This window comes from Rhopalosiphum maidis, chromosome 3, assembly GCF_003676215.2.
Source record: "Rhopalosiphum maidis isolate BTI-1 chromosome 3, ASM367621v3, whole genome shotgun sequence".
Classification (NCBI taxonomy): Eukaryota; Metazoa; Arthropoda; class Insecta; order Hemiptera; family Aphididae; genus Rhopalosiphum; species Rhopalosiphum maidis.
The window spans coordinates 62,860,197-62,884,280 of NC_040879.1; the positions used below are offsets into that span (position 1 = coordinate 62,860,197).

Consider the following 24,084-nt stretch of genomic DNA (forward strand, 5'->3'; position numbering starts at 1 on the left):
AAAATATTAGATAAATTGTTTATTAGGAGATATAACAGTTGGTTAAAGTAGTGCAGTCCCATCAAAAACATCACTATCCGCCCCATAATAATGTCGTATGGTCGTGATAACACTGACAAGTGACGACTGACGATCCGCGGCTGGTCCGGTCGTTCTCGTTATCGTATGGAATTTTAATGCTGTTGTTGTTTAGTTGTTTTCGATTACAAATGTCATAGGTATTTACTGTTTGTCCGTTCTTTATCACCAACTTTAGACTATTAGACATCAGATAAGTGCTAAGTAGACCACCACGGTCGATGTACAGACATACAGTGTCCATAATAGTTTATCTTTGGCACAGTTAAAAGTTAAAATTTAGAGCGTTATATTTATATATATATATAAATACACACAGACACAACCTATTTAACAATAAAAATAAGATAAATAATTATCCTTTAGGCTTGTTCACGCGTAATTCCGTACACTTTTTGTAAAATTATCATGGCTTTTCAACCTAACAGTACAGTCAAAGTTCAGGATCCAATCCGAGAGAACTATGACAATTATTTGCTCATCGATGTTGGATCGAACATGGTGAACAAAAAGTTCAGCAGGGACTTGGAATCTGTATTACAACGAGCAAAAGATTCGGGTATGGTTATGTACCTCTGTTGATACGTTTTATCTATTGATTGTATAATTATGTCTCCACTTTTTTACATTACCTAACTTTTAAGATATTGTATAATAATGACTTTCTATGATACTGTTTACTATCAAAAATTGTGCATATATCATTACGCAGTCTTTATTATTTTACAGGTGTTCAAAAAATAATTGTTCCTTGTACCTCTCTAAGAACGAGTAAAGAAGCGTTACGGTTAGCAAGAATATATCCAGGAGCGTTATATTCAACTGCAGGTAATAACATAATATATGTACTATTAAGAATTATTAAGAATTTAGTCTATATAATGTGTTTCAATCGATTTGGATAAATATGGCAACTATTAAACATAAATCATAGAAACCTAAGGTTTGCATTTTAATAATTTAAAAAAAAATTTAAACCTAACCATTATCAAAGAAAACCGTTTATTTACATACCATTGTAAAATATTTGACCTTAACCCTATAAATTAAAAATGAGATATTTGGTACTGTTGTATAAAATATGTAGCTGAAATAATGGTATACTTATTTATCTGTTTATTTACTGCTTTTATTAATTATTGGCTACTGGTACTTTTTTTATTTTATTTAACAAATTGTTATTTACTTATAATGATGTATTACATATTAGATGTGTAATATGTATTGCATATAGAAATGCTTATTTTTTTATGTTTAATAGGTATCCATCCACACGAAGCAAAATCTTGGGAAGATAATTATTATGATGAACTGAAAGATATTGCTAAAAATTCAGAATGTGTAGCTATTGGTATATGTGGGTTGGATTATAATAAAGATTTTTCATCACCTGATATACAAAGAAAAGTTTTTGAATTACAGGTATTATTAAAATATTAAAGTATGAAAAGTTAGTTACATTTCTTTTAAATTTTTGAATTAATGTTTATTGTATGATTATCATTTGCAAACACCAGGCAACAGGTTAGAATAAAATGCTATGTATTTTGCATGTTAGATTAAATATAACATGTATATTATTATATTAATTTTTGTTTTTTATGTAGATTTCCTTGGCTAAAGAAATGAAAAAGCCCATTATGTTGCATCAAAAAGGAGCCCACGAAGATTTTTTAAAGATTATAAAAACACATTTGCCTTTAATGCTTCCAGCAATTTTACATTCGTTTACTGGTTCTTTCGAAGAAGCTACTGATTACATAAACTTGGGAATGTACATTGGGATAACAGGTAACATTCTTTATTATGGTGATGTTAATTGTTGTATAATAAATAACAGTATTATATTAATTAAAATGGTCAATGTCATAATATAAATATACAATCCATGTAGAAGTTTTCATTTTTTATTTATTAAAATACATATCTAATAAAAACATTTAATTTTTTTTTTTGTAGGAGGTTTGTGTAAAGACAGTTCTGGTAGTGGGATAAAAAAACTTTTGAATGCTGGAACATTAACATTAGATAGAATACTAGTGCAATCAGATTCTCCATTTATGTATCCAAATGCTAGAGCAGCAAATCTTACCGATGCATTAAAATCTAACCTTACCCAAAGGTATATTTTTATGCTAAATATATATTTTGAAATAATTATTAATTACTATGTACTATGATTTTACAGATCACTGGGATTTTTACAGCGTTACTGTACATTTCATCGAAACGAACCATGTTCATTACCTATTTTGGTGGAATTGTTAGCTGGTTTTATTTCTAAAAAACCAGATGAAGTGGCATTAGCAACATCAATTAATGCGCTTAAAATATTTGGAATGTCATAATTTTAACACTTCAAAAAGTTGTATGAATTTGTGTTGGTTTTATTATTTTTTTTTATTGAATTTATAATTTATAATTTATTATTGTTATTGTTCATCAAATTAAGGTTTTTAACTTATAATAACTATTAGTCAAAGTATAACAATGAAAATATATTGTGCCATTTAACAACTTTTGTTATAACTGCTACATTGATGTAACTAAATAAATAATTTTACTTTATTTTTGTAACAGTTGTTTTGTTTCCATTATTATTGGTTTAAACTTTGTATTATAATTAACTATACTCATAAACTACTTAAAAAAGTACCGTGGCTTGACAAAAACCAGTTAGTTTAGTTTAGTGCATCCTTATGACGTACCACGTTAAGTGAACATCAAACATTGAGATAATCGTTAGACTAATACAGGTTTCCACTGTTGATTTTACTTTTGTGAAACAGTAACCTATTTTCACGAGACAGAGTTTAAACATTGAAGTTTTTTATATTCAATTGATATTGATGATGAACAACTGAAATTATCTCAGTAGTTTACTGTAAAAATACTGAATTGACCAGATCAAAATTCTATAAAAGTAGGACATGTATTTAAAAGAAATTGGTAGTAAAGGGATATCATTATTCATAAGTTAGTACTTGTGGCCTGTGGAAGAGGTAAACTTCCCTTATTAATTTGTTTTGGTTACAATTTTGTTTCTTCAGGCTAAAATTAGACATTAGATATAGTTATAAAAAATAATTAGTCATTATTGATGAGAATAGTCTTTATTCTCTTAATAAAAAAATAAAAAAATATCATAGTTAAAGAAACAAACTGTAAATCTATATATATATGAACATAATATTTAGAATTTAGATGATATAGCTAACAATAAAATTGTATTTAAAAAAACAAGTAATCCATGTTTATAAACTTTTAATTACAATCAAAATTGGAAAAGAAGCAGACATTTGTGAATTGTTATAATAGCTGAACAATTAGTACTCACACAGTGAAATTTTTGTTCAAAGAATTATTTTATAAGTAAGCATTGAATTTGATCTACAATCCATAGAACAAAAACTATGGTTTTTATCGATAATATGAAATTTCAGATAAGCTACTTCTTTAGATGAAACATCGACATAATGGTAAATACATATAAATAAATATAAATTATGTCAATGTGAAACACGGTTTTAGAATCAGCAGATTTGTGTTAGATTTTAAATGTTACTTAATATTAATAATACCTCCGTGTCCTATACTAAAGTTAAAATTTTTTATTTACATTTTTTAAACAAATAATCCAAATTTTTTTTATACATTGATATTTGTTGCTAGTTCTAAAGTGGATCTATATATCCAACTAGGCTAATTCATTATAAAATATACATAGACGTTTCGTCTTGTCCATTTTAAAATAACAATTCAATAATTATTTTGATAATGAATAAACAATTGATGTAAATGAATATTACATATTGGACAAAATTAAAATTATTTGAAATCAGGATGTTTAGTGAAAATCGGTTCATTTAATTCTCTCAACTAGATCATAATATTTAGCAAGATATCTGCTTGAAAATCAAAATGCCTGATTACATTGGTAGTAAGAAATAATGCAACATTAAATGGTAAATTTTTATAATTTTGTGAAAATAATATAAAAAAAGTAGGCAACTGCTCTGCTGTACATTATGTGTCGATTGGGTTACTATTATGGTGTTATGGGTGTGTTGAATTTAATGATAATATATTACTATATACAAAAAACGATTTTGAACATGAGCGATTAGCTAAATTTTATGTCATAGCTATTAACGTCATTTAATGTACTTTTAGTATTACGGTAGGGTAGATGTAATTTTTTTCCAAAAATATTGTATTTATCATATTATTAGTGTTTAATGTTTATAATTATAAATATTTTTTATATAATATACATGTATAACCTAACATAACATAAAATTCAACACCTTTCTTAAAATACCTTATATCAGCATAAACGCTCAGTCTAAAATTGGCAAATAATATAAAGCTTCAATAATACCAAATACTTTTCTTTATGAATGATGAGCTAGGTTTTATTATTAACTATTATAAAATCAATTAATTCAACATACAATTTTATAATACAAATTAAAAACTTAGAAATTACACATACAATAATTCACATATTAATTAGTACTTAATAGTTAATTATGTAATATTAAAGTTGTATAATTATATTTAAAGTACTTAATTAATTTTATTAAAAAACTTAATTAAATCAAATAATGAAGAAAAGGAACATTCTTAGAATTTATTTTTAAGTTGAATATAATTAAAATTAATACAGAAAAATATTTAACATACAAAAAATTAAAAATTGGTTTTTTATGACAATTATTTATACATTAGGGCTAACTTCTAATCGCTTGATTACTTTATCATATGATGGTTCTAATTCATTATACTCAATATCTAAATCTTCCAATTTTACAAGTGAATCAGCTTTTTGAATTTTTTCAGCTTCTTCGGCTGGCATTGCCAACATAAGTTTGGTAGGTTTTTTCTAAAAGTAAATAAACACATAGGATATAATAACTAACTGTTGAAAATACAATTTTTTATTTTATATTAATATTATATACTTGAAATGGCCAATTCAATCTTGCTTTTACAAATTTCTTATATTTTTCATATTCATCCTTATTTTGCCGATTGGTAATTTTTAGTAGTATAATTTCTATAACACGGCGAACTTGTTTCTAAAAACAATTTTAATATTAACATGAATTAATAATTAATTTAATAAATAAATATGTATATTAGATTTTTATTACTATGATGAGCACAATTAATTTAAAATTCATATGAACGACAATAACATGAAAATAAAACCACATTCATAGTTAAAATAAAGAAAGAAAGAATTAGATATATTTGCATATTCAATAAAATATACCAGATTTCAATCTCTCATTTAGTCAAATCTTAGGTTATCGTAGGATTTGAAAACTGTTGTTTAATTATTTTTATCATAAAGCTAATTTTTTAATAATGAACCATTTATTATTTCAAAAACAATTAATGTTTTTTAAAATATTGTTTTTATATAATTGTTAAAGTTTTGTATTTATTCCATACTTAATTTATTAGAGGAAATTAATTCATTTAAATACAATTACATATTAAAAGCTATTTCCATGAGTAAAATTGTAAAAAAAAATGTAAAAACAATACTGAACTTATATTTAAAATGACTGACAGTTAATTGTTGTTGATAGTGTAAGGTGAAAAGAAAAAAAAAAGAAGTATTATCAGATGAAATATTTTTTTTTTATAAAAAAAACGTTTTAAAAATTATAAAATTTTATAATTGCTTAAATGTACAAATACTCCAATTTATCTTACATATAATATATAAATAATTTTAATTATAGGTAAGTTTTTTGGCACTTATAAATAAGTACTATATAAATAAATAGTACATACATAATATATAATATAGTAAATTAAATAAATAATAATGCTATACCTGGTTGATTTTGTAAAGATTTTTAAACTCTTCAACCATTTCTTGATAATGTAGTTTTTTTAGTTTTACTTCATCAAATGTTTTTAGATTATGAAAATTAGTAACATCTACAAAATCTCGAACAAGTTGAAATTCATCGTTTGGACTTTCAACTAACAAGAGTAAGCACATTAATAGATATTTTAACACATAATATATTATTATATTCACTTAAATTAATATAATTTAATACCTGTAATATCAATAACATCTGATTTAGTGGCATAATGTTTGTAAACGGAATTCAGTAGCTTAGCACACAATCCTTTCCTTTGGAATGGTGGTAGAATTAACATTTGACTAATTCTTGGACGGATTTTATCTGGATAAGCATAATATTCATAGATAGTTGAATATCCTACTGGAGTATAACACAAATCACCATTTTCATTCTTAAAAATTTCATACCTGAATAATAATTTAACTTTGATTATTATAATCTGAATACAATATTTTTTTCACATTGAAAACTGATCTAACATATTTAGCTGACATGGACATTTAAAAACAATAATTCTGAATTTTAATCATCGTTTTATGTTGTAATTAAGTATAGAACATCATCAATACTCTATTCCAAATAAGAAACACCCTTGGCGGTGACCAGTTTTCGTTGAGCAGTGGTCAGGTACTACCGCTTGTTAACTATCTGTATCATAGGTGTATGCATGTGGCCTCAGGGTATCTAACTGCATCCCCAGTGAGTTCAGCTTAGTTTAGTGTTTAAGTATAGAGTTAAATAGCATATCATAAATTATAAAAATGTTATGTGTACACCTATGATTCATATGTCTGCTGTATAATGAGCCACATGACGCCTATGCCCACAAGTCAGCCGCAGTGAGTTTTTCTTATTTAGAAGGTTACCTGCATATTCAAATAAAAAAAATTATATCTTACAAGATAAATATCTTCCATTTAGTATCATCAAAATCAATGGTATTTGATGAATCTATATACCATAGAACAAAAGTCTGTAGTTGATCAAAATATTCTTTAAACTCATTGTTCTCGTCTTCAATTACATATACTTCAAATTTCTTGTCTTCATCATTATGATCTACAACAATAGATAGAAATATTAATATGAATGTTAATATAAATTCGAATATAAATTAATCTTACTTAAAATAAATTGATCGAGTTGAGTTCCATAAGGCTTAAACAATGGTTCATCTTCCAAACACTTTTCAAATACGTCAATGTTTGTATAGAAATTTGGAGTAATGTAATCTTTAAGTTTATCCATTATATTGTCAGGCTATACAATTAACATATAAAATATATTTATTTAAGAATAATTTATTATAGAATTAAAATTAATAACACATGTTAATGGTGTATTAAACACATTAAGACTAGCATTGATTTGTTAATGTTTCAATAGTTAGCATTGAGTTTTTTACATTTTAGAACAACTTTAGTTTCACCCTATTAAATTTTTGTAAAGATCCAAAATAAATTTTTACTAAATTAAAAGATAATTTTAAACAAAAAGTTTAAAATAGAAGTATTAGTCAGCATTATCTATACTAATTAGTTAATATGTGTGTACAAGTCGCACCAATATCTCTATTTTTAGTCCATATTATTTTAAACCCATATTGGGATGTATACTATCTTATACTTCCACACATTTGAATGTGTATTGTACTATGATCCAGTGAATGTGTAATTTGGAACATGCTTTGTTCACCAATAATGTTAGGTCAAATATAAATTTTATAGTATATTAGTTTATTTAATTTATATTTTAAAAAAATACTAAATTTTCCAATGAATTTCTATAATAATAGGTGTATCTTGCTGAAAAATAAATTAATTAGAAAATATGACAAATCAATCCTTTATTTTCAAATGCTTATTATGTGTTTGTCATGAAATACTTCCAACAGTTCCAACATTTATAAAATAAATCATTATAACAATTTTTTTTTTAATTTGTATGCCCTTATAATATAAGTAGTACACAAAGATTCAAATAAACAACAAAAACTAGTTGAATAATTCTGAAAACAGAATATAATACTTACATTCATACCAAATTTCTCTGAATCCACTTTTGAGGAATAGTTTATGTTAATATACAGCTTAAGACTACAAGCAGTGTAATACATTTTGACAACAAGGTCTTTGTAACCAAATATTTTTTCCCTAAAATAAAGTAAATTTAGTTAAAATAATTTTATTTGTATACAATAATTTAAATACTCACATATTTCCAAATACTTGATAAGTCATGTCTGGATAAAATGCTGCTTTTGGATCATTAATGTCACTAGGTTTACGAACTAAAAGATAAAAATAAATATTAGGTATAGAACAAAATCTGAAGATAGTTTTATTTATTTATTTTATAATTACCGAGTTTAAGTTCTAATGCACTATTACTGCTTACAATATACTGTTCCATAGTGACTATAAGCTTAGAAATTAATAAATCTGAAATAAATATAATATAACATTAAATCTCACTTATTATATTAAAATTAACAATGCATACATATTGTGGTTATGATTTGTCTGTCTATAAGAGGGACACTTTCTAATAGTTTTTAAGAATTACTTGTATCTATTTAATTGGATAAAATTATAAACCATTTACTGCTTAATTAATTATTTTCTGTAAAAAAAAATAAGATGTAAATAGTATTTGATTTCAATAATTATTACTTTTTTATAATACTTAGTATATATAAGTTATTATAGTATAATTATAATAATTTATGATTGGATAATGATACATAGTAAAAATGTATTTATATAAAATTTAAAATTTTGAATTTTTTAGTTTTGTGAATGCAGTACAAAAGTGGTACTATTTGAAAAGGGGGATGTAGATTTCAAAAGTGACTCTCCTAATGTAAAACATTATGTCACTGCATACATTATAACTGGAATCTAAATCAAACAATTATATTAAAAATTCACTTTTCTTAAAATATACTCCAATAGTTAATGCCAGCAAAACCATTAAACACGAATAAATAATAGTTAAAGAAAAATAATATACATCTAATTATAATGTTGTTTAAAAAACATATAAAGGTATTTTTAATGACATTAGATGTAACTATCATATAGGCACAAGTACAACTTATCAATTATTATTTGTTGGTTAATAGTAGATTTAAGATTGAAATTAAACTCGACAAAAACATAAAAGAGGCTAAATTTAAAACTTATCCCTGAGACTACTATACTACCTAAATTTACAAATATTGGTATTTGTTAACAAAACAATCATTAAATCTGCCATTGTTGATTATGATTCATGACACCTGTTGCTGAATAAATTATGTTTAAAATATTAAATACTATTATAACTGCAATTAAAAGGATAAAATGATTATACAAATAGTAATGGAGAAGATAACCGAAAAGCACCTTAAAATTGTTGAAAGGATAGTAAACTTGTAGAAGTTTAGTAATGATTGTAATAGTGTGGTATTCAATTTTATAATGAAAAATGTATAAATATAAAAAGACCAACACACTACTGCAGTAGCAGTGAATTGTGTCTGGCTACATTTTATCCACACCGCTATCAAGACAATGTATGCAAACCTTACAATAATTACTTAGCATCGATTTTGTAACCTTTTCTCTTCAAGAAAATTTACCTATTGTAAAGGTAGTTAAATTAAAATTAAACTTTAAAACCTTTTTAAAATATTCTGAATTGAATACTCAAACCGGCAATGGATCGTTGCGCATATATTTTATATTCCAAAAGTAAGATAAATGTAGTCCAAAAACTAATGTAGGTTATTGTTTGTAAGTACTCACCTATGTGAACGATGTGAAAAATCAGTTGAAACGCGAAATAGATGGCAGACCAAAAACTATAATCGGTGGTGTGGACGTGACAAGTGCTGTGAGCTCGACGAATAATTTTAAGTCGGGTTAGAATATCACTTTTAGAGACGCTAACGATGACAGCGTAAAGAAAATGATAAATACAATTTTGGCGGTCTGCAGACAATAGTCGATAATCGTTCCCACACGCCGCAGTGTCAAACACGGTTTTATCTCGCAACGGGGCTACGTTTTTCTCGTCTCACACCCGGTTGTTCCACAATATGATAAGATTATAACACGAAGTATTCTTTGTTAGTATAGATTGGTGGCGACCGTAGGTAACCCTTGTTGTTCTATAGCCGCGGTGAAGGTAAAGGTTTTACCACAAATTAAATAAAATTTAAAATTAGATATAAATAATTTTAATTAGTCCGTAATTTTACACTATTAATATACATAAGAGTCTACTCTTAAATCATATTCATGTTTATTTCGTTTTATTATGATCTATCTAAGAGTCTACTGCTCTGCCCTACTGTCAATCATAACAAAGCCACAAAGGTACTGGTTTAGTTGACGCCCGCCACTTATATTTCTCGTATTTTCGATGTGCTAATCATCTTTTACACAATTTTTCTTTTATACTGCAGGTCTGCAATTAAAAAGGTTTTAATAATAATAATAATATCAGCTTATCTATTTTTAATTTTACGATTTTTTTTTTAATTTTTATTTTATAATATTATTCATATATATAATTTTTCATACTTTTGTATTTATTGTGTTATTATAATTATTATTTTTAAATAGTGCAATATAAATTGTATTATTTTTAATACCGCGGTTTTTCGTAGCCGTTTTATCTGCAGTGTAAAAGATGATTTAGCTCATCGAAATTACGAGAAATATAAGTGGCGGGTGTCAACTAAACCAGTACGGCAGCACCCATGTGCCATAAAAATTTGTATATTTTAGTCTTTTTTGCGCATCATTATATCCGTAGTTTTCACTGTTTTCAGTTTTTCGTTGACCCGGTCAATTTGAGCTGCAACAGTTAACAAGATCTAATATAAATAATATAACAGTGTGTATATTCATGGACAACTAAAACACTTAAATCCGTCCAACGTCAAATCAACATTAAGCAAATCGTCGTTTCATCCATGACATAATAGGTTACATTGTTACCACGGACTAAGATTATAATCATAGTTCATGATTGTTACGTTAGGCCCAGTTTATTCTATCTTGGCGTGCGGTTTCGTAAATTATGTACTAGTATATATAGTGGTGTTTACCTATGTATTTAATATTTTGTGGTGATATTTATTATTGAACGAAGATATCTTAGTCCGTGTTTAACAAGTATGATGAGTACACACCACTCGATAGGTATCTGATAATTACTTGGAAGCAACAGTCTTGATGACATTGTGATTTACCGTCGCGATTGAACTCGAAGTCTAAATACTCTAAATTCCGAGCTGATAGCTATCGTGAACTGACATAATCAATCGTCATCTCTGAATGGTCGAACAATTTATCAATCTTGTCGTTAAGTATTAATCGTATAGGCGTCACGTCAACTTACAGAAAACGCCCAATTTGCGTTTGTTTTTGTATACACTTCAGGTAAATATTTTCGAGTAGGTACATAATATGTATATTATATACAACTACTTACTTACGGCGTGATATTCGATTTGAAATTATCACTAAATATAAGTAATATTAGGATTGATCAATATTTTTGTTCAAATTCTTACATAAGTAAAAATACCTATAATGTATACTTAGCTAGCAAATTTTACTCGAATCTTTAACATTAACCCCAATATTAATAAAACTGTAAAAACAAGCAATATTATGTACATTTTACTTTATTTTATAATAAATTAAAAATTTTCTAGTTTGTTGGTTATAGGTCCTTACGAGGGTACTTATAACCTATACCCAATATAAACAAAAAAATATATAAATTGATTCAAAATTATTATACAATCAGTCCTGAATTAAGATTTAAGTAGAAGAATCCAGGAGAAAAAAACCAAAATGATTCCCAATTTTTTTGATTACCTATTTAAGATTTAATAATAATTTAAGCATAAGATAATGAGATACATCCTATTTTATAGGATGAAATTGTATAAATATAAAATATTATAGTTTATTTTGCAATAGGTTAGTAATTTATTAATATTATTTTTATCTAATAAATATTATACAAGCATGCGGTCAGCGGCATTCTAAATGTATGTGTTTTTGGCTTAATTTCAGCACATACTGTATAATAATTTTGTATCAAACATATTTTTTTATTTATGTTTGTTTATATCCAATGTAACTTAATTTTATAATTATTGTTTTACTTTTTGTACATATAGTAATATGTACAATAAGATAAAAATATTGTTTTATTATTTATTCAAGTTGAAAAATATTAATAATAACTTTTTTCATAATTATTGGTTTTTATTGATTGATAAATGTAAAAAATTTGTATAATGTACTTGGGTTTAAACACAAATTAAATATTAAAATAAAATATATTACAAAGTGCTAAAGTAAAATATGGAGACATCAAATTATTCACAGTCTACCGACACCGTAAGTCTTAATTTGTATCATAAATGTGTAGTGAACAAATATCTTGGTTAAAATAGTCTATTTATACCTAAAATTTCAAGTTTATGATTATTGTAGAAAACTGGTTTTGCATTATTTTATTTTGTATAGGTATATTTTAAATTCTGAGGATTTTATATTTTCAACTATAAAGTATTAGGAATTTTTAATTTTTACTTCCTCTCCCTCCAAAATATAACAGCTTCAATTTGTTGCTTCTCAACAAAAATTAAACAAGATATCATCATTGGTACACCTAAACATTCATCTTTCTGTTAAAAATCTTAAATAACTACATTTATTAATAATTTAAAAATATGTCCTAAAATTAAATATAAAAATAATTTGTTACAAAAAAAAAAATCAGGACATACCTAATTAAATTTTATTAATATCTATAGAAATATAAGATGTTTGATTTCCTTTCAATTGTATACATTAAAAAAAATAAAAGGTATATAATTAGTTATTTGTCCATGAGTAAATGCATAAATACCGAAGTATTGGAGAAGATCGAAAATGCATAACGTACAACAATAACATTTAGATATAATTAATTGTTATCTTTAACTAAAAAAAGTATTGTATGAAAATATATCAGTATTTTTAATTTGTATAATTATTTGTATGGTTTATGCCAAAATTGTTGAGAAGTTCTAGTGACTTATGATTATCAGAAAATATATTTAATTTATTTTTACAAACAAGAATACATTTTATAGTCTTCTCTCTATATAAAATCATCATAGTGAAAATATATACATTTTTAATTTTAACATGTAATAAAATACTATTTATGACCTAGTTAATTTATTGTTGTTATTAATTATTTTTCAGAAAATGTATGAAGCTAAGGAATTAGATACACAAGATAAGTTAGCATACATGAATTCATTGATAAAAACTCCAGTCTCCATTGTAGGAGAATACGCCAATAAATATCACCTTGTTCCTCAATATGATCTCATATATAATGGTTATTTATCTTCTAAGGTCAGATTTGAGTATAGCCTAACTATGGGTAAATATGCTACTGTTGGCGTAGGGTCTTCCAAAAAAGAAGCCAAGCAAGAGGCAGCTCTAAATCTACTTGGAATAATGATTGATGAAAAACCTGAGTTATTGGATACTGATTTTAAAATATTTGATTCAGATAAGTACACGGTCTCTCAATTTGATAATAATGTTAAAGTTAATGCAATTGGGAAATTGAATGAAATTTGTAAAAAATATCAACTGGAACTGCCTGAATTCAATTTAATTAGAGAAGAAGGACAATGTCACGCTAAACTATTTACTGTCAGTTGTCGTGTAGCTAAAATTATTGAAATATCATCGAACAAAACAAAAAAACAGGCCAAACAATTGGCTGCTTTTCAGATGATAAACAAATTAATGTCTATTGACAAGTCATTCATTATGGAAGAGAAACAGAATGTATCAGACGCAATGAAAGTTCTAGAACGAGTTGAAATGATTAAATCAGAGCAAATAAAAAAATCTGCATCCATGAATAAAAACATAGTTAATTATCATTTACTTTTCAAAAAAACTGAACGGATAAACTCAGATTTATTAAATAATGTTGTTAATCATTATAACAAATATAATGAATTAGATTTACTTAAACCTTTTAAACTATTATGCAGAATTGTCAACGAATGTGGAATGTACCTGATTGCAAAAACCATAAATACAGAATTACTTGATAAAAATTATAATTGTATATATATGCTTTCTGTAGATAATGATATATACCCTCCTGTTTATGGTTTGGGTATGGCTGACAACATTGAAAATGCTCAGCAAATTGCTGCAAAAGAGTTACTCATTGCTTTTTGTATACTTTTAAAATAACTACACTTAGTTTATTTTTATCCTGATTATTCGATAGATAAAGTGCAAACTAAGCTCTGAATTTTGTCAATTCTCATGATCATGCCTGAATTAATTGATTTAAAAAGTAAGTATTAAAAGGATGTAGTACCCACGTGTGTTGTCTCCGTTTTACACACGTACAACATAACAAATTTTTGTTCACTGGTTTCAATATTGTGATGTTAGTTTTGGTATTTGAATGAACTGACCTATTTTAAAATTTAAAAGTAAATTATTATCCAAGGCATCATGTAGCCTTTTATTGACATTATTATTCTTAAGTAAATTATGATCAATCTAACATTAATATCAAAACTAACTGGGCACAATATTAAAACTGGTGAACGAAAATTTGCTATGTTGTACGTATGTAAGACGGAGACAACACATACGGGTACTATGTCCTCTTAAGCATACAATATAAGTACATTGCATATTATTATTGAAAATCAAAAAGAAATGTTTAATTAACATTGTATAGTGGTTCATTTAATCACAACAATATCTGTAAAAACAAATAAAATAAAATTGATTTTTATTTATTTCAGTATTACTTTAAAAAAAAAAAATTTTAACTATAATATGTGATTTAATTTTTATTATTCTCATATATATTTCTTAAATTATATTTTAAATTTGTAAACGCATGTAATTAACTTTGTATTATTTTATATGAGTTATGAGTATAGTTTTGTATAATTATGCTATATTTTTTATGTTTAATAAAAAATATAAATACTCAAGTTTACAACATTATATTTTATAACAAATTAAATAGTTTTGTGATTATTTTTAAACTATGTATAAGAAAAATTAAAGCATATTTGAGACTATTATTTATATATTTTTTTTTAATTACATTGAGTCATTAAGTAAGGGATTTCTAATACCATTGACAAGTATGTATTAAATACATGTTAGGTATGCTATACGATATGTGCTCTATATTATATAATATTTACTGTAACTATACTTACTCAGTGGTGGATCTACACATGGGGCAACCTTTAAGTGTAGGCTAGTCTGTGGTTGATGTAAAAAAAATGTAGTTAAACATTGGCTATGGTAGGTGGTATCAAAATAATTGATAAAACAATCAAAATATAATATGTATACTGTGTAGATAGCATGTATCACACAGTATTGGATATATTTATGTGTTGCATACTCATATGTGTACAAATTTGTAAAACGTAATACTACTAATATTGAATAAATAACAAACTTGTCCAATTACATACTCGTATTGTACCAATTGATTATCAAAAAGAAAAACATTGAAGCAGAGTTCGTTAAAACCATCGAGTTTGATGAAGTGATTGACAAGTTTGCTTCAACAAAAGCCAGAAAAATATGCATCCAGTATGAGGTTATAACTTATAATAAAATATTTGTGTACATATAAATTTTTAAACGTATAATATTTCTAATGTTGATTATAAGTTACTATCATTTAAAAAAAAAATGTACAGAAAGTATCCATATAAGTCACAACTGCAGTCAAAAGTTTGGCGATCTATTCAGTTAAAGTTGAAATATTTTATACAGACTAGTTAAGAAGTGGTGGTAGTCCCCCCACCACCAAAAAAAAACTGCCCCTTGTCGAAAAAATACGTGATCCGCCACTGTACTTACTACATACTCAATGATAATGTTATTAACTATAAAATGAAGATCCCACAAAATATATTTTTATATCTATATAAAATTATTAAAATTAAGTAATATAGTAGGCATAAATGGATTAATGTAATACAAGGTTCCTACTCTCTATCCGTGTCATGACGAGTGAAGAAAGGGATCGGACGGATCTGTTAACAACTTTATGACTTTACGAGTACAACGAAAAACATACCATGATTTATCTATTAGATAAAATTCACTGTTGTTTTCGCACAGATATATAAACATGTTTGTATATCTGTGGTTGTTCGTAATAATAATTATCACGTTATTATCTCGTTCGATACCATATGATAATATGCTCTGTATCACTAGTCACTACATAAATATTAACCATAGTTCATAATATATATTAACATTACTTGGTTATTTACTACTTACTGTGTATTGCTTCAGTAATTAGTATATTACTTATAACTATTATGAATAACACCACAAATCTAGTTGAATAATTCAATTTTAGTTATTTATTTTTATTACTGTAATACAGCTGTATGCTAGTAGTAAGTACAATTCATTATGGTTGATCTAAATATGTTGGAGAACTTTTCATTATTGATTCCAAGCAAAGATTTTAAAACTTGGAAAGGACATATATTGTTAAATGTAAGTTTTTTTATATATATTTTATGATTATAATTTCTACAAATGTGGACAATTTTAATTTACAAACTGTTATCATTTCTTGCAGGTGTATAGTATTTACGTAGAGATATCTTGCCCTAATATGCCTTTGCTTGACAATTTAAAAATTAAAATTCCAGAATTTGAAGCCTTCAATTTTTGGCAATTTGATTTGAATGAAAGTGTAGAAATCGTGAGTTACTCTAATATTGTTATATATCTGTATAATAGTTCTAACTTACATAACACAGTAGAAATTACTACATCGAGAATTAGTTAAAATGAGATTCTGCTTAGCAAGCTAAACACCAGGGCCCATGCACGATTATATATGATTATACATTAAATATATGTTTAATACAATCAAAAAACTGAATTATTACCAAGTACTTATGAGCTTATTGTTATCTTTTATTATGTTAATAATATTTATGTATATACATATTTATAAACACCTCTATACGAGTTGATGTTATCAAGTTTATGATTACAAGCATGGTCAGTAGTTTGACATCTTTCAATCATATTGTATGATCAGTTAGATTTGAGCTTTTAGTACTGGAAAAAATCGGGATCGTTTTGTTATTTTATCGCTTTATATTTACAACAAGTACTTATTCTAATCGTATACAACTAATTATTAGTTTTATCTTGAAAAACTCGTCTATCTTTTGAACTTTTTGTAACTGATTTCTACTGTTTATGTTTTGAACTCAAAATTATATATAGTTGTTTACTTATAATATAACATGGTTTTTGTTTTTAGATTAAACAGAAAACTCATTCATTGCCAGAGTTTTTAAAGGAATTAATTCCAGTTTTGGTAATACAATCTTATTTATTTTGTTTATTAATTTATGATTTATTTTGTTTACTTCATTCACATAAAAAAAAAAGGTGATAAGTTTCTGTCTGGAGCTTCAGGACGTGTTTGTCACCTTTTTGTAGTTAATCAATCAACCTACCTAAAAATTACTACTATAAAACCATAAGTTAATTACTCCTAAAAGCTTAACTACAATTATTGATCTCTTTACAACCAGTTTATAATCCTAAAAGTTAGCTGACTGTTTAATAAAAATAAATTTCAATGGGCTATCTCTTTGGAAAGAATAAAGAATTTTTGTGAAATGACCGAAATGACTTAATATTTATTATTTTTCTGTTAAGGTAAAAGTTTGGAAAGAAGATCCTTCCACAAACTTGAGAAACTTGAACTATGTTGATGAAAAGTTCTATTCTTTGATTCAAGAAGTCAATTTATATGGTCAATTTGTGCATGAAATTGACGAAAATCTAAAACACATAACATTTAATGTTTTAGATATGTGTAAGCACAATCATTTTATAAAAATTCTTATACCTGAGGAATATCCCATGGTTAAAAAACAACCATTATGTTTTGAAACTATAATTCCATCAGTTGGTTTGAACTTACTTTTAAAGGTAAATATTTAATTTACTATAGATAAATCTGTGGACTCACGGATTTTTGTTTGATCTAATCATAAATTGAACCCTTAAAAAAAAAATATCCTGGTTTATAATTTTCTATTAATAGTAATTCATAGTGTTCATAGTGATGAATCTAAAAATTGCACACTTTAAACTGTAATCAATAAGTTAGATGACTTTATCAGGAAAACTTTAATAAAAAAAAAAAAAATAAGACAAAATACTGAACTAACTAAACATTTTTTGGTTAAAACCTTATACTTTTAAGATTATAGATAAATTTAAAACTGTACATTTAAACATTTTATAATTATTTAAAAATTTAAATTATTTTTAATGTATCATTTATCATTTATATAAGAAATTATCATATTACAATAATTACATAAGAATTCAATATGTTTTTACATGTAATGTCATCATAAAAATTTCATTTTCTTTGTAAACAAATGCCATTTATTTTAAATGGTAAGATGTAAGAATATCACAATTTAAAACAAAATATAGTGCTTCTACAAAACTTTTTGGTAAACTTGATAATAGTTTTTGACATTCGTCAGATTTATTATTGACCTGTAGATCGAAAGTAGTGTGTGGTTTTTTGATGCTACCATATTAAATTATCTCCCAATTTCTGTTTCTAAATTGTTGTTTAAATATGTTAAATATTTTATATAATATAATTATATTTTTATTTAGATGAACTCTATAACAAACTTATTTGAAATGTTTAAGAAGGTCGTTAATGAATTCAATCATTTTTGGAATGTGTACAACGAAATAATTACAACCTGTAATACTATAGGATCTTATACTTTTAAAGATGTTAATTATAGAATACCTATTGGTAAGTGAGAATAATTTTTTCAATTCTAAATATTATTAAACTATGCTATAATTGATTTCTTCTAATAGTTGTATCATCTCATATTTTGGAGATCTCAAAGATAACAGCATATTTAAATATTTCACAATTGTTTAGATCAGGGATAGGCAGCTGAAATTTATTAGAGGGCCAATTTTTAGAAAATTAAAATTTAGCAGGCCAGAGTATAGAGCAAAAAAAAAGGTCATTCAAAATATGCATTTTAATTTAGCATCTAGTTTGTTTATAATGTGAATATTAACAGTGATAAGGTTTTTGAAAATAATTAAATATAAATAATACAATTACTAAATACAAAAATGCTAATACAAAAAATACGACAATATGACACAAATATGTTAAGAAAAACTGATATAATTGAATAGGTCAGTACAAACAGCTATGGTTAAAAGCTATAAGTATTATACATATATATGTATATACTATATATGACATTTAGATATTTAATGATGTTCAATACTAGATAACAATTATTATATCGATAAGATAGAGTATAAGACTATAAATATATATGTATAGGCGATTGACTTTAAAATTGTATGATGCAATTTGAAAATGTAGCCAGATAAAAAAGGTTTGCCAGTTGCCCACCCTTGGTTTAGATCATATTTTTATTGAGCTTATTTGTAAAATATCCTATTGTCAATTTATTTTATGTTTTTATTGTTTTTCAACAAACAATTTTACTTCATGCATAATATAATATTTTTTTAAGTATATGCTGATATTTTTTTTTGCATCATATCAACATACTTTTAAGGGCATATTTTTTGATTTATTATTTTTTTTTTTTTGAGCATATAATTCCTAAACCCAACATAAGTTTAATATCGATTAAACAACTATAAAATTATATAATATTATATTTATAATCTAAATTTTGTTTTAGATAGTCATGTTTGTGTCGAGGTTGAAGTTGATCCATTAAATCCTTTGAACTGCCCTAAATTTAATCTTCATGGTCTTCCAGCTTCTATTGAGAAATTTCAAGAAAGATTAAATGAAATCAATCCAGTTAGTAATTATTATTTAAACTTAATTAGATTAATTAGATTATTTATTTAAATTTATTTTTTTTATTTTTTACTCTTTATTAACAGATAAGTTTTTGAGAAGAATACAATTTTTTTTCTGATTGTAACCGATTTTTCGCATCACTATTTATTGAAATTCGTTAGTATAGCGACTAAATACCCATCATTCTTAGCGTTGATTTAAAAATTATTTTAAATATCAAAAAGATATATGGCTTATTGTTTATACTCAAAAACATATCTATGGTTCTTCAATATTCCTAGTAGTGGAAAAATGTCTTACATGCTACTACTACTATTTTTTTTTATATGATTAAAACTTGGTAATAATTCTAATATTATTATTATTATTATAATTAATTAGAATATTATATTATTTTCCACTTTGGTCTAAGATCTCCATTTCTAAATTAATATATATACAGTAGAAACCGTTTATAATGACATTCAAGGGACTAGTCAAAATTGGTCATAATAACCGATTGTCATTATAACCAAAATTAAAAACTTTATTATATACATGCAATGAACAAAATATTTTATTACAATAACATTTTTAATGTGTTATTATATTATATGTATGTATATAAATTGTAAATTTAATTCATATAAAAAAAAAATAATACAATTTTTTAATATTTAATTAACAATCAAGTAAGTACACAAATATCGGAACACTGGCGATAAATTTACAAAAAACCGATGAAATTATCTTTATTGGTTGTTATAAGACCTTCAATAAAATTAATAAAGGCAATATAGATAAAACTTTTTTCCAATAAAATCAAAAATAACCGTCACTATAATCGATACAAATTAGTATATACAATAAAGGAGTTTTGCCGGGACTTGCAATCTAAGGTCATTACACCCGGTATGTCATTATAAACAGTTTCTACTATATATTATAATATAAATTTTAATTTATAACTATCATTCTGAAATATTATATGTCAAAAATCAGAGAAATTTTTAATTTTTATAATATAGATAACCTAGGATACATAACCTTATGTATTTCAATAAATCTAATTAATGTACATTTACTTTTTTATGTTTAGAGTTTGATTTGGAGTACTGAAAACAGTTTTAAAGAAAATATTCTGAATGTATTTCAAGTTGCTACACTTCAGTTACAATACAAAGATAACTCAGAACATTGTATTGCAAGTCAAAATGATTTGATTTGTTGTATATGCTACGATCAATTAGATACAGCTATAAAAAAGCAAACCAAATCATGTGCTAATGATAAATGTGACGCATTGTATCACATGTCATGTATTTGTGAGGTATTGTTTATTATTATTTATTTAATTTTGTTAAATAAAAACAATGTTCATAATACAGTGATGTAGCCAGACATTTTATATAGGGAGGGGGCTCATAAAAAATACAAATACAATATTTCTTTTATTTACATTTTTTGTAAAATTATATTTTTAATTAATTATGCAACAAATTTTATAGGTATATACATTTTTATTTATTTATTATGCCAATGTTCTAACGACATCCTTCTTGAGTGTTTTGAGAAAAAGTTTGTATGAAATCTGCTTCTTTAAGTCTAACACATTTTTTTTTTTTTTATATTTGCCATTGCCAACGATAGTTATTAGTATAACTGTAAAAAGTAGGCTCCGAGGCTCATATTATCAAAGTATCGTTCTATAAATTTATCAACCCTGACTGTGATTAACTAATCATAAAATCATGATAATATCACAGAATAAATGAAATTATAAAGAATATAAGAAGCGCCAGATACGTTGTATTTTACCAAAGTGACACTTCTGAGTTATGGTTATTCTATAATTTAAATTCTGATAAGGATTACTGATAATATGCATTAATTGACAATATTTTAATATTTTTTATTGTAAATAATGTACATTAAGTAACAACAGCTATAATGGTTAAAATAAACACAGTCAATGGGAGGGGGGCTATAACCCTCCTTAGCCCCCTTGGTTACGCATCTGACATCATATATTTTTTTTTTAGTGGTTACTGAATTCTGGTAGTACACCAATGTTTGAACATTTGCAAGGAAAATGTCCTCAATGTGAAGAAGTAAGTATAAGTAACTTAAAATTGAATTTCTAAAGTTAATAATTTCATTTGATTATAACTATACTTACGATTCTATTATAATGTAAGAGTATGTTAATCAATTTATTAAATAATAAAAATGAAAGATAGATAAAATTTAAATTTGATTTGTTTTAGGACATGCTGGTAGCTTTGGAAAATTTTGATTTGATTAAAACTTGAATTTATGCAACATTATATTTGGAAATATTCTGAGAAAAATATTAAAAAGAGTGAATTCTCAAATCATCAGTCAAAACACATGTCACTTGGTAACAACAAACTAAGCTCATTTATTTAAGAATATATGAAATGCATGTAATATTTTAATGTTAATATATATTTTTATATTTTTTATATTAATTATGTAAGTTTGAAACTATTAAAAAAAAAATTAAAAAAATTAAATTATGTTATTTTGTATAGTTTAAGAATTGTATACTTTTAAACTGAGAGATAATTGCAAAATGGACAAGGCTTATGAATAAAAATGTTATTATTTTATTTTATATTTTTAAAATGTTATTAATATTTAAATATTTAAAATGTTTAAAATTAATAAAAAAAATTGTATGTCACAATTATTCAAAAACTGTCTATAAATAAAATGCAGAATCAAATGAAAATTTACACGACGTACACTGTACAGCTATGTTATATGTGCTATTGTCAAAATATGACACTCAAATAATAACTTCTATTAAACAACAAATATATATTTTTTGGCTGGACAAATTAACTATTTTTTTAACTTCTTGAAGTTACAAGTTAAATATAATAAAAAAGTAATCTTGCTTATTCCGAAGTCAGTTATATTTTTTTTTTTTACAAAATATTTACAGTGCATACTAATTTCTACACAAAATTTGTCAATTAAAAATATTGTGTAAATATATACACTAAAAGTTCCTAATTGATACCCAGCTCTAGATTGATAAGGTTTTGGCATACTGAGATTTAGTATTTTTGACGTTTGAATACAGCTATAGCTATTGTATGCTTTAATAATTCGATTCAATTATATTGTTTACTGATTTTTGTACCATTATAAAAAAAAAATTATGAACAAACATTCATTACCAGCCCATATTTTGAGACTTTGAGTGACCCACCGAGTTTTATTTGGTAACTCTCGCCAGACCAATCTGACCCTGGTTGATATATATATTTTTGAGGATTATTTGCCTCATGATACCTGTTGAATTGTTATTACCAGGGCTGTGAATTACATTTCATTTACTACTTTTAAATTTTACAATTATAGTCAATTTTATTAAACTTAGATTTTAAAAATAATCTGTTTTAATTAATTTCATTAAATTATTATTTTAGATAGAAAGTATGAATTTTGTACAAAATAATACAATTTTAAACTTATTAATTATTATATTGTAGACACATTTATAATGACAAACTGAGCAATAAAAATACTAAACAACAAGTAGTTTGTACAACTATTGACATTTTTATACAAATTTTAATAACTTATAAGCACAGTGTACATACACTATTATTATGCATTGATAATAATTTATACTTAAAAAGAGATAATGTATGCATTGTTATTGGTTTAAATAATTAATAGGTAAAAATAAAGATGATTTTATTACAGACATTGATTATGAAAATCCAAACAAAAAAATATTTGAATATCACATGAAGATTACATAATAATAGTACTTTTATTCCTGCTAATTTTGAACCATCTCTAAAGTTGATCTCATTTTTAAAAGTAATATATTTTTATTTTGGGATACAGTAATTTGTATATTAAACTTTATATAATTTTAGGTATTGAAAGTAAAGTAAAGAACAAATTATGAATTTTGAACAACAATAATTATGTTACTCCACTAATATTGAACATAAATGCTAATGAATACTATGGAGATTCTATAAGTGAGTACTTTAAAATAAGCTATGTTTAATTATTATAATACATTTAATTTGATTTCAGATAAATTATGGTAAATAAAAAATGTAATCAACTTAATAATCAAAAAATTCAAGTATCACCACTTCCACGAATCATCATGATA

General features: G+C 24.9%; 4 protein-coding genes across 5 annotated transcripts; 3 read left to right on the forward strand and 1 right to left on the reverse strand.

The window, feature by feature from the left end:
* The first annotated feature begins 133 nt into the window (after positions 1-133).
* LOC113556904 (3'-5' ssDNA/RNA exonuclease TatD) lies at positions 134-2,646 on the forward strand. The gene is made up of 6 exons (XM_026962124.2): positions 134-637; positions 808-906; positions 1,340-1,500; positions 1,686-1,869; positions 2,038-2,200; positions 2,267-2,646. The coding sequence occupies exons 1-6, from the start codon at positions 487-489 to the stop codon at positions 2,424-2,426; spliced, it is 918 nt and encodes a 305-aa protein (XP_026817925.1). The 5' UTR covers positions 134-486; the 3' UTR covers positions 2,427-2,646.
* Positions 2,647-4,710: 2,064 nt separating this feature from the next.
* Positions 4,711-10,031, reverse strand: LOC113556605 (histone acetyltransferase type B catalytic subunit). Its single transcript, XM_026961656.2, has 10 exons — positions 9,758-10,031; positions 8,333-8,410; positions 8,184-8,259; positions 8,002-8,122; positions 7,094-7,229; positions 6,869-7,028; positions 6,162-6,376; positions 5,930-6,081; positions 5,043-5,159; positions 4,711-4,963 (listed from the first exon to the last, which is right to left on the reverse strand). The coding sequence occupies exons 2-10, from the start codon at positions 8,379-8,381 to the stop codon at positions 4,799-4,801; spliced, it is 1,191 nt and encodes a 396-aa protein (XP_026817457.1). The 5' UTR covers positions 8,382-8,410; positions 9,758-10,031; the 3' UTR covers positions 4,711-4,798.
* A 674-nt stretch (positions 10,032-10,705) lies between these two features.
* LOC113556607 lies at positions 10,706-14,761 on the forward strand. The gene is made up of 2 exons (XM_026961659.1): positions 10,706-11,401; positions 13,232-14,761. The coding sequence occupies exon 2, from the start codon at positions 13,235-13,237 to the stop codon at positions 14,249-14,251; it is 1,017 nt and encodes a 338-aa protein (XP_026817460.1). The 5' UTR covers positions 10,706-11,401; positions 13,232-13,234; the 3' UTR covers positions 14,252-14,761.
* Positions 14,762-15,258: 497 nt separating this feature from the next.
* LOC113556606 (E3 ubiquitin-protein ligase FANCL) lies at positions 15,259-24,012 on the forward strand. 2 transcript variants are annotated; one of them, XM_028188627.1, is made up of 13 exons: positions 15,259-15,641; positions 16,446-16,561; positions 16,647-16,772; positions 17,346-17,402; positions 17,750-18,025; positions 18,734-18,881; positions 19,810-19,934; positions 21,016-21,246; positions 21,959-22,027; positions 22,184-22,317; positions 23,658-23,777; positions 23,837-23,944; positions 24,003-24,012. In XM_028188627.1, the coding sequence occupies exons 2-10, from the start codon at positions 16,475-16,477 to the stop codon at positions 22,226-22,228; spliced, it is 1,164 nt and encodes a 387-aa protein (XP_028044428.1). In that variant the 5' UTR covers positions 15,259-15,641; positions 16,446-16,474; the 3' UTR covers positions 22,229-22,317; positions 23,658-23,777; positions 23,837-23,944; positions 24,003-24,012. The 2 variants fall into 2 exon arrangements, with proteins under 2 accessions (XP_028044428.1, XP_028044429.1); XM_028188628.1 differs by lacking the exons at positions 15,259-15,641; positions 16,647-16,772 and having other exon boundaries at positions 16,287-16,561.
* The last annotated feature ends 72 nt before the right edge of the window (positions 24,013-24,084 follow it).

Bases quoted from the DNA above. Each gene is read 5' to 3' on its own strand.
- LOC113556904 (XM_026962124.2), top strand. From the start codon at position 487: ATGGCTTTTCAACCTAACAGTACAGTCAAAGTTCAGGATCCAATCCGA. The intron at 1,501-1,685 runs GTATTATTAAAA...TTTTTTATGTAG, and splicing joins GAAAAGTTTTTGAATTACAG to ATTTCCTTGGCTAAAGAAAT. The intron at 2,201-2,266 runs GTATATTTTTAT...ATGATTTTACAG, and splicing joins AAATCTAACCTTACCCAAAG to ATCACTGGGATTTTTACAGC.
- LOC113556605 (XM_026961656.2), bottom strand. From the start codon at position 8,381: ATGGAACAGTATATTGTAAGCAGTAATAGTGCATTAGAACTTAAACTC. The intron at 8,260-8,332 runs GTAATTATAAAA...TTTATCTTTTAG, and splicing joins TGCATTAGAACTTAAACTCG to TTCGTAAACCTAGTGACATT. The intron at 7,230-8,001 runs GTAAGTATTATA...TTAATTGTATAG, and splicing joins CAGAGAAATTTGGTATGAAT to CCTGACAATATAATGGATAA.
- LOC113556607 (XM_026961659.1), top strand. From the start codon at position 13,235: ATGTATGAAGCTAAGGAATTAGATACACAAGATAAGTTAGCATACATG.
- LOC113556606 (XM_028188627.1), top strand. From the start codon at position 16,475: ATGGTTGATCTAAATATGTTGGAGAACTTTTCATTATTGATTCCAAGC. The intron at 16,773-17,345 runs GTGAGTTACTCT...TTTTGTTTTTAG, and splicing joins TGAATGAAAGTGTAGAAATC to ATTAAACAGAAAACTCATTC. The intron at 19,935-21,015 runs GTTAGTAATTAT...TTTTATGTTTAG, and splicing joins GATTAAATGAAATCAATCCA to AGTTTGATTTGGAGTACTGA.